The following is a 10259-nucleotide window of genomic DNA, read 5'->3' as shown; positions in this document are numbered from 1 at the left end:
TAAGTCAATCCAACAGCGCGACCAAAATGTAACTAAAAAATTAATACCGACATTACTCTAATGTTTTGTAAAAAAAACAACAGTGCTATCTGTAGAAATCAGCCTTCTTTTTGCAGTTTGCTTCAACTTCAATGAGATACTCTTCAATGCCTAGAGGACATCTACTGTTTGCTCGCTACAATTCTAAGTGCAATACCATTTGTCCCGCCATTTGTACACAATTATGAAATGAAGTATAAACTTGCTCCAATTTACTTATTTTCCCAAACTTATTTAAAAATTGCAATAACTCTACCATCAATGATTTATCAGTTTTACACTCGAACATACACAATATAACTATCTAAGCAAACGTGACGGATTGATAATATTTTCTTCTACCTACATCCCAACTGTTGATTTTTATGTCCCGCACTATAGTAGTGGGGGACATATTGTTTTTGCCCTGTCTGTTGGTCTGTTGGTTGGTCTGTTGGTTGGTTGGTTGGTTTGCAATAACTTTTGCAATATTGAAGATAGGAACTTGATATTTGGCAGGCATATGTATCTCATGGAGCTGCACATTTTGAGTGGTGAAAGGTCAAGGTCATCCTTCAAGGTCAAAGGTCAAATATATGGGTCAAAATCGCTCATTTAATGTACACGTTTGCAGTATTTCAATATTCAAGATAGCAACTTGATATTTGGCATGCTATGTATCTCATGGAGCTGCACAATTTGAGTGGTGAAAAGTGAAGGTCAAGGTCATTCTTCAAAGTCAGATGTCAAATATATGTGGCCAAAATCGCTCATTTTATGAGTACTTTTGCAATATTGAAGATAGCAACTTGATATTTGGCATGCATGTGTATCTCATGGAGCTGCACATTTTGAGTGATGAAAGGTCATGGTCAAGGTCATTCGTCAAGGTCAGAGGTCAAATATATGTGGCCCAAATCGCTAATTTTATGAATACTTCTGCAATATTGAAGATAGCAACTTGGTACTTGGCATGCATGTGTATCTCATGGAGCTGCACATTTCTAATGGTGAAAGGTCAAGGTCATCCTTCAAGGTCAAATATATGGGTCAAAATTGCTCATGTAATGTCACTTCTGCAATATTGAAGCTAACAATTTTATATTTGAAATGCATGTGTATCTCATGGAGCTGCACATTTTGAATGGTGAAGGGTCAAGGTCATCCTACAAGGTCAAACGTCATATAGGGCGACATTGTGTTTCACAAACACATCTTGTTGAAATTATTATGACATTGTTGGTTTTTGAAGGCTTAATGATATTCCATTCTGATTATAACTTCAATCATTAAAAGCGTCTATTTAAAACGTTATAAGATTGCATTCCCTAAAACATGAACATTTTCGCGATTGCATTGGCAGTCAGTCTCCCCCCAGCATATAATTCTCGCAAGAAATCTAGGCCAAATCCCATTTCAGACAGCTACACCGAAAAAAACGCCATACGAGATCTTCAAGTACATTATTAAAATACATCTATAAATATGTCAACAACTCGATAATAAAGACGACCAGAGATATGAAACAGGATAACAGCGCTGTTGTTTTTGCAACACATTTTATTTCAAACAATACTGCGAACAGATACATAAAATGTGAAAATAATACAATAGTGTTCCAGTATAGATGTCTCTACCTTTTCAGAGATGGCAAACAAGGTAAGTTGTATAGTTATTAAAGTGACGCATAGTACATAATCATTTGTATTTAAAGAAATAATACCACCAGTACATATGCACTCATTTTCTCCGTGTTTCATGAATCGCAAGTTTATGCACTTAAATTCTACAGATAAATCGTTGATGTAAAGTTCGAATAAGGTAGTCGAAATTGTATTTCCCTCTTCTACGGAGCCATGGGAGCATTCTATGTCGATGTAGTCCGTCAAGTGTCCATTAACATCGACCCGTGCACGAGAAGTTCTATACAGATGTAGCCCGTAAGGTGTCCATTTACATCGATCCGTGCACGAGAAGTGCTATACAGATGTCGCATATGTTAAAGAAAAGTCCATGAACGCCGAGGGATAATAGTTTTGCCAACAAGCAGTTTCTGTCAACCCGGTCAAAGGCATTCATCATGTCGATAGAGCGCGCATTTGTCGATAAGCATTGCGATTTTCTACTTCGAATTATAGAGCACAGTGTAAATAGAAGCACAATGTAAATAGTTTTTTTTCATAAATATTATTGGTTCATAAGCAATACAATTCAATGACATACAAAGCAATAAATTTAAAGCTACAAAGCAATAAATTTAAAGCTAATTCATAATGTTTTGATATAGATCTACATTTTTTTAATTACACTACCGGTATTAAAAAATATTGTTTGGCAGGAGGATTTAGCGATGTGCAAGTAAAGTAGTATTTTTATAATTATTTTCGCCATCCTATACAACTGTCTACAATGTGGGCAAAATTCGTGAATGTGTTGACAAAATGTTGTAAAATGAATATACCCTATAATAAACAATAAGAATGTTACATTTCAATCACAAGAATGAAGTTTGTGTTACTTCAATGTTTAGTTAGACTCATGTCATAAAGGAAAACACATGTTTCCTCTGAAGCTAATAAATTGATGTACAGGACGTATTTGGATACACCAATTGCCCCTCATCAATAGCTGTCTTATACCTATGGTGTTAACAATTTTAAGTTGTTCAAAAATGAAGCCATCAGTTAATTTTACGCGACGAATGTAATATTGTAAGGTCAGTTGACACGAAACATCTTTCATTGTACTGTTATCTTCTGTAATCGCCAACAAAAATCTTTCTTGTAATTCATTTGTATCAACAAAGGTAATATTTTCGCCCTTTTTAGTGTAATATGTACTGACAATTTAATATGCTGATAGTATTTTAGAATATTCATGCTTGTTGGCAAAATTATTATTCATCGGCGATTATTCTCGATACTGTTAATAATCGAATCAAATAGCAATGCTCGACGAACCACTAAAACAGGTTTGTTCGAAGAACGCTCCTATAAATACGGATACTTCGCGTGTGGCCGGTTGACTCATATGTTTTAATTTCACTTCCATTCTTCTTTTGGTTTTCTGTTTTATATCTATAGGTTTATGACCAGCAATATGTAATAATGTAAAATAAGCCGCGAAAACTCCGCGTAACATCCCGTACTGCGTGTGATGCAGCTAAGAAATGCACAGAAAAAGGCATTCGCTATCCTTGATCTCATTCATTCAACTATCAACGCCGTATATCTTTTTTAAAGATATTTCTTGTTTCATGGTATGATAACTTAGACGAGCTGCTTCGCAGCATCGTCAAAAATCCTACCAAATTTGGTAGGATTTTATATTTTGGTTTAAGTATTAGATCTATATTATGAAAAGTTGTATCATTTTCTTTTATATTTTGAAAATAGTATATAAGTTTAGGTTCTTTATAACAAAATTAATTACCTAATTTTTAACAAATAGTTAAAAGAACAAGTACGGTACAATTATTAAACCACGTGGTTAGGCTATCATCACGTAGTTGGTTACGAAGGCAGGGATTTTGATCCAGCTATGCTGGTTCCAGTCAAATCTCTGCGCGGAGGTTAAAAATGGAATAGCAAAATATTCTCCTTGTTGTTGACAGGAATATGGAAGTAAGTACTAAATATGAGAACATGGCCTTTAAGTATAAACGCTTTTGCCCTGGCAATCCTCTGAAAATAAAAGGTGCACGCACAAACTGTATTGATGTCGAGAATTGAGTGTAAAGCTGTTCTATCTATTAAGCCTTTTCATTAGAGATAAAATTGTTTCATGCAGTAAAACAGTGTTACAAAGACGCGGATATGTTTCATAGTTCTGGTGGTATACTCAAATCAGCCAATGGAATAAATGAAGTGTATTCATTCGTACCTAGCCGCGGGAAATTTTATTTGAATTTTATTGGACACTTACAAAGGTCAGGTAAGGTGAAAAGCTGGCTTAATACAGCTATGCCGAAAAATTCTTCACAATGGCGACCTATGTAAAAGACCAAGCCCGATTTTTCTAATCGGCATACCTCGCTGATTATCATTGATAAAGGAAAAGGAAGCTCAGCTATAAACAGAACAGCATATTCTGGGAAAAAGATTTAATAATAGTTTGAAAACGTTAATTTTAAATCAGTTATATTCAATCCATTATATGTTTATAGATCAATGAAACAACTATGCATTTTCTGTATTGTATTTGACATTTGTAGTGATTCTGTAAATAAATTGCGAATGAAAACGTGTATAATTAACGTTTAACGCGATCATGAGTGTAAAGAAAACGAATTATTTCAAACCTGCCATTTGTAAACGTTGTAGCGAGTATGGTAAATAAACAGCATAATAGCCGTATACTATCTATGAAACTCGCTCTTATGCGTGCTGTCTCATTTTGCATATTTAATAAACTTTTCAAACAGAAATTACAGAGCCACATCAGTGCACATACTATGCTTGATAATTCATTCGTTTGTTGGATATTGTTTGCTGTTTTAGACACATATTAGGTCATATCGCGGAGATTTAGTCAACCTTACCATGTGTTCATGGGCGAACTCACGTACGTATTCAAGTACTCTTACGGCTATGTGCTCATACCTACTTTCGGGAATCATCATGAAATTATTGCCCTACTTAACGAACAAACATGCCCAAGCTTATTGAATAAGAGAAAAAACAATAATCAAACGAGAAAAAATGTGAAATCAGGTCCGTGCACATAAAATCATTTACTTAGGAAAAACAACGAAATAAAAAGTTTGGTATGATATACATGTGAAATTAAAGAGCATGGTGTAATTAAAGATCATGTCAAGTTTTGAATATATCTGCTGAAACGTAATGTAATAACCCACAAACGTTTTACTGTAACAGAACGTAAGATAAGTGGTACAGAAAATACACGTCGAATATCTTTTTAAAGACATTTCTTGCTATATTTGATCGAGGATGTAACCCGCCTTCCAGTTTCGCTGAATGGGTCAAGTTCCTCACGGGTACTACTTCCCCGTACCCCCAATTTTTTTTTCTTACCCAAAATTTTTCATACCCAATTTTTTCGTACGCAATTATTTTTCGTACCCAAATTTTGTGTCGTACGCAATTTTTTTTTTCGTACCCCAATTTTTTTAAACCATTTTTGGGGGGCATTATTTTTGTACCCACAATTTTCGTATCCATTTTTGTTTCGTACCCAAAATGTTCGTACCCACATGCACAATTTTGGTGATGTAGATAAACTTAAATTGATGCTTTTATATCCATCCTCTTCAAAAGCATCGTCACATCAGTACTGTCAGTACTTTGATTTGCTATTGCAGAGATTGTATGTGAGAGCAAGGAGCGACAACTCTGCGTGGAGATTGATTCCACATTACCAGATAATAAGATGTATTCATGTTTAGCGGACGTTGTTTTCTTACCAGATCACCACGAGGCTATGCTATAATGTTTGGGGCATACTATAATGTTTGGGGCATACTATCTCTGCCAAATAAATCAATAAACGATTTATAAAAAATGACCAAATTCAACTTGTCCGCTATGTAACTCAAGTACCGGCAGTTTTAAAAGTATCATCATCAAACTTGATGAAAATGTGTCTGAGGCATAATATCTCGGCACACTTTGATTCACAGCCTGATCGCTTGAAGCACTTGTGAATGGTAGCCGTTGAATTAAAAAAAGACGAATTACCCTTGCCCGCCCTTTAACTCAAATAGTTACACAGTGTCTTCATGTAAAATAAATGTGACATTTTTTTCATCGGCCAGATCATTTGATGCAAATGAAATATCACACATTTTCCGAATAACCTTTCTTACATTCTTTCATAAAGTTAAAAGCACCTTCAAACTAGTTGACAATATGTGTTCGATAATCATTTTTATAGCTACATGTATTACAACTCTTTTTTGCACCTTCAGCTTTACAAGAAATGTATTTTGTATTCACAGATCAGTGTCAGCCAGACCAATAAACGTGCGTATTTTGTGACAAAGTGGCAATCTAGAAACCGGATCCAAAACGGATATACACAATTCATTTGTTTCGAGGTATATGCGACCTCCATGTGCACGTTCCTCGTAAAGAGTTATGGCCATAGCGAGCAATATCGATCCCGAATTATCGCGTGAGGAGCCAATATTACTCTAACAGAAAGCGTGGTATATTGTACATGCAGGAGTGCGTGTCGCCAATAGTACATGTATAATTACGTACGTAAGTTGATGCAGAATGTGAAGTCTGCGTTGTTTATGCCGGTAAGCATATTGTTCATAACCTGTCGTACGGATTTTTGTGAAGATTCTTGAAGCTATGGAGTCCTCGAGCTAGGGAACAAACGAGGCATTCGAGCGGATTATGCAAGAGAAATAACGTTTAGTTTACAGTTCAAACGTGATACAAGAATAGTTAAGGGAGATACCTAATTGTTTATAATATCTCATTTTTCGTAGTATCGCATAATTCACATTTTGAAGCATTATGTCGAATTATTACTGCGTGGATGTTGTGAAACATACTGTGCATGTTTTATTTTAGTAATAAATGTCAATAATTAAAACCGAAATACAGTAAGTATTTTAAATAATTTGTATTTCTTATTTAGTCCTTTTATAACTACAAATGCATGTATGTAGAAAATACATCAAATATAAAGTTCTTCTATGTTTAACAGCTCATTAAAATACCATAGTTCCGATGTTTATCAATAGCCTTGTTGTCAACACTCGATTGACCTCAAGTTATGACTGCCAAACAAATGTCGACTTGAGTTAGGTATAAACATCTAGATATGGTTAGAAATGTTACGGATGCAAAACTATTCGTAATATTGCGGCAGGTCTTAATTCACGCCGGTCATCCGGATACTTCGATGTACGGATGGCAATCAGATAAAAGACGAAAAACATACACACCCACGATAGGTGAGTTCTTCAGTTTTGTTTTCATTCATGTTCTGTGCATTGATTTTTCAGGCACGGACTATTGTTTGGCCAATAAATGGTATAGCATTTCGTTTTGCGAAGAAAGAAATCCGGAGAAGAACGATGGATTTCCTGAAAACAAAACACGATACAAATACATCGAAAATCAGCATAAACTTGGTGATCAGAACATTTAACAACAAACTAAAAATACTTAGTAAGAATCAAAAAAGGTATTTATTATTCTAATTGAAAGATCAATATGTCTATTGATGTTAGAACATGTTAAGTTTGAAGTTTACTAACGTATTTGAAAAAAAGTTTAATGAGTCGGGTACCAGATTTTCATGGACACTTCTGTAATCGATCATCTAAGTTTTTTCTGTTATCCGACGTGCCGTCTGTCTACACATCTTGCATACTACCTATATACACATGTCCAATCTTCGTTCGTATTTCATTGAATACTATCGCAATTTCAGTATTTTAATAATAATCACTCTACATGTATGCTGGATTAGCAAACACTTTCTTGCAATATTTAATAACTAGTTCCATTTTGTCGCTATGATGGCATTGTCTCATTTTTGGCAAAAAATCGACCATTCTTCCGAAAAATATTTTCTTTACAACACAAAATGATATACCATTTATCAAATCCACCATGGCCAATGTCTCAAAATCTAGTATTTAGGATATAAATTTGAAAAAGACTGAGGAACTTTCGTTCCGCATATGGCTGTTATTTTCCTCTATTATCGAAGTGCAATCCGTATATCGAGGAATCCGGATAACCAGCGTGTACTTGATTATTTTAAGAATGTCCCGAAAAATAAATTCATTAAAGGATTCAAGGAAACGCGATTGAACGAAATATATGCTTTAACTTAAATCACATCTTCTTTCGTTCAATCCCGTAACATTAAATCGTGTCTTTTTGGAGCTAAACACATGTATACGCAGAAATCGGAGGGGACCGGCAAACCTATTCATGGTATCCCGTCATTTCGTTGGCATTCATTTTATAGCGTTTCGATTGTATCGATATGATATCAACCTCATTGTGAACACCTGAACCAAAGCATATGTGTTACGGATAGGGTATATGCTATATTGTAAACTTTTGCAAGATCGTTCAGTGGTTATCGTCAAATCCATATACGAATATGTCAAAATACATGTATGTGTTATCAAACAATGGATTTCTTATAAGTTTAAGTCTTATGTCTTACTTACAACTGGTCGCTCAATATGGAAAATCATGACCGATAAATGATGTATTCAATCAAGATGGACTAATTTTTTATTGGTCAATATGCAATATATTTTTGAAGCGAGTGATTTCACTTTTGGTTTTATGGGTCTTCAGGGGTAAAGTGCTAAACAAATAAAAACGTGTATTTCATCTATTGATTCATAAACGGTTTGACTTACGATGCATATTGACGCATTTTCACAACAATGCTTCATAGGATTGTGAAACTGTGAAAAAAGATACATTGTATCTATATGTATTTTTAACAAGTGGCCAACGTCACACAGTTGCAAAACGGTTGTATTTTCAACATGCGACACGTGAGTTCGCACACTTTGTTTTATAACACAGTTGAAAAATACTATTTGAGGCAAAATAATGAAACATTGCAGGTAATGTTCTAGAATATTGGTAATGTATCAAGACAGATATGATCAGGTTTAGACTGTTTCGACTGCATGTTTAATTTAATCGCACTCACGCGATGAATTCCCTGTGACTTTATGATGCATAAGGCGATTGATTGCGCAACAGCAAAAAAGTAGTGTAACATGATTTTATACAAATCTCGCTGTTTACGATTTTGTAACGTGTCCTCCAAGACGCATGTCAATCCGGGAATGTACCACCTCGCTTACTTACCACTCTGGATTCTCACATTATACAGTTAGGAACAGGAGTACCTTATACAAGTCTTAATACATGCAAACATGTCCTCCTCCCTATTGTCCGGTTGGATATTTTTGTTTATAAACTTTAAAAAAATGTTTCTTGATTTAATAAATTGTTAAAAATATTCCAAATTATATGGCTAACAGTATTTTCAGATATGCTCTCTTCAAAATTAACATTTAGAAGAGAACAAATATCTTAATTACTTCTTTTTTTTCGTAAATTCATTAATGTTTTAAACATAATAAATATATACCAACGTTTCCGTTTTTGAACTGCCAAACAGACCAGATTGAACTATGACCGTTTTTACTCAGTAATTTTGCCATTTTCATGACGTGTGGATTTTCGAAAATAAAAACCGAAAGAAGTTTTACCTCAAATGTGGGTTTGTTTTCATAGATTTGCCCCCTCTATGCAATCGTCACCGTTAGCAAACACCCCCAATTAACTATTTTCCATAAGCATGAGATGTTATAAGTGTGTGTCGAACGCATCGCATGTGAATTTTTGCTATGATCGCGAAAGACCGTAGACCAATGGTTCAAGATGGCGGGAAAAATCATGGGGATGATTTTTAATGAAAAGTTTTGAAGCCGCATTATGATAAAAACACTGCTCACCTTCGATTTACAAATCCATGGAACGTTACTGGCTTTATATCACACAAACTTATTAAATCAGTTCTGTTTCAGTTAAGATCACATTTTGTAGTAATTGAGTCGAGAAACACAATTTTGATATTCCAACACCTGGTTAACCTCTCTTTTTTGTTCAAAAATTTGAAATTTGCAATGCCACAAAAAACATTTGTTCATAATCACTTATCATTATGCAGAATTCAAAGTTTAAAATTTTATTTTGTCACAGACATTCCCAAAAGTGCCGTACCTTCGGACCTGACTAACGTTTTTAAGACAGGTCTGATTGAAAATGCTTTATTGGCATTCTGAATGTCCAGTTAATAATAAAAGAGCACAATTATATTTATTTCATTGAATAAAATCTGAAAATTAAAGAGAGTTTAAAAGAAATATTAGCAGTAAAAATTGCATCGTAGTTTTTCAGGGATTTCAGTAGATTTAAAAAACCAGGAGTCAAAATGACCCAAGGTCTCAAAATTATGAGAGGTCAAAATAAAAATGGTAATGGTAAAAATACTGAAGTAACTTGAATTGTTCCTAAATGCATGTGTAAGGTTTTGTTATTGCTTATTTATCATAATAATTAAAAAAACATTTTCACAAAACATTTATTATTTCTATAAAAGATCATTTATGTTCCTTTTTTTCAAGTTGGATTGTGGAAAACAAATGTGTCAAAATGATGCAAGGCTAATTGTTTGCAGGAGTAAAAAATGTGAAAATTGCAACTTGCTGCATC

The 10259-nt window shown here is 34.3% G+C and overlaps 1 protein-coding gene across 1 annotated transcript in view; it reads left to right on the top strand.

The window, feature by feature from the left end:
• The first annotated feature begins 9200 nt into the window (after window positions 1-9200).
• Window positions 9201-10259, top strand: part of LOC127839695 (uncharacterized) — a 34396-nt gene continuing 33337 nt past the window's right edge. The window contains exon 1 of the mRNA XM_052368079.1: window positions 9201-9264. Coding sequence (XP_052224039.1) covers window positions 9259-9264 — 6 coding nt within the window. The 5' untranslated portion in view covers window positions 9201-9258. The remainder of the gene's footprint in view (window positions 9265-10259) is intronic.

This window comes from Dreissena polymorpha, chromosome 7 (genome assembly GCF_020536995.1).
Source record: "Dreissena polymorpha isolate Duluth1 chromosome 7, UMN_Dpol_1.0, whole genome shotgun sequence".
Classification (NCBI taxonomy): domain Eukaryota; kingdom Metazoa; phylum Mollusca; class Bivalvia; order Myida; family Dreissenidae; genus Dreissena; species Dreissena polymorpha.
The sequence above is the reverse complement of the archived record's forward strand: the minus strand, read 5'-3'. Positions and strand labels throughout refer to the sequence as shown.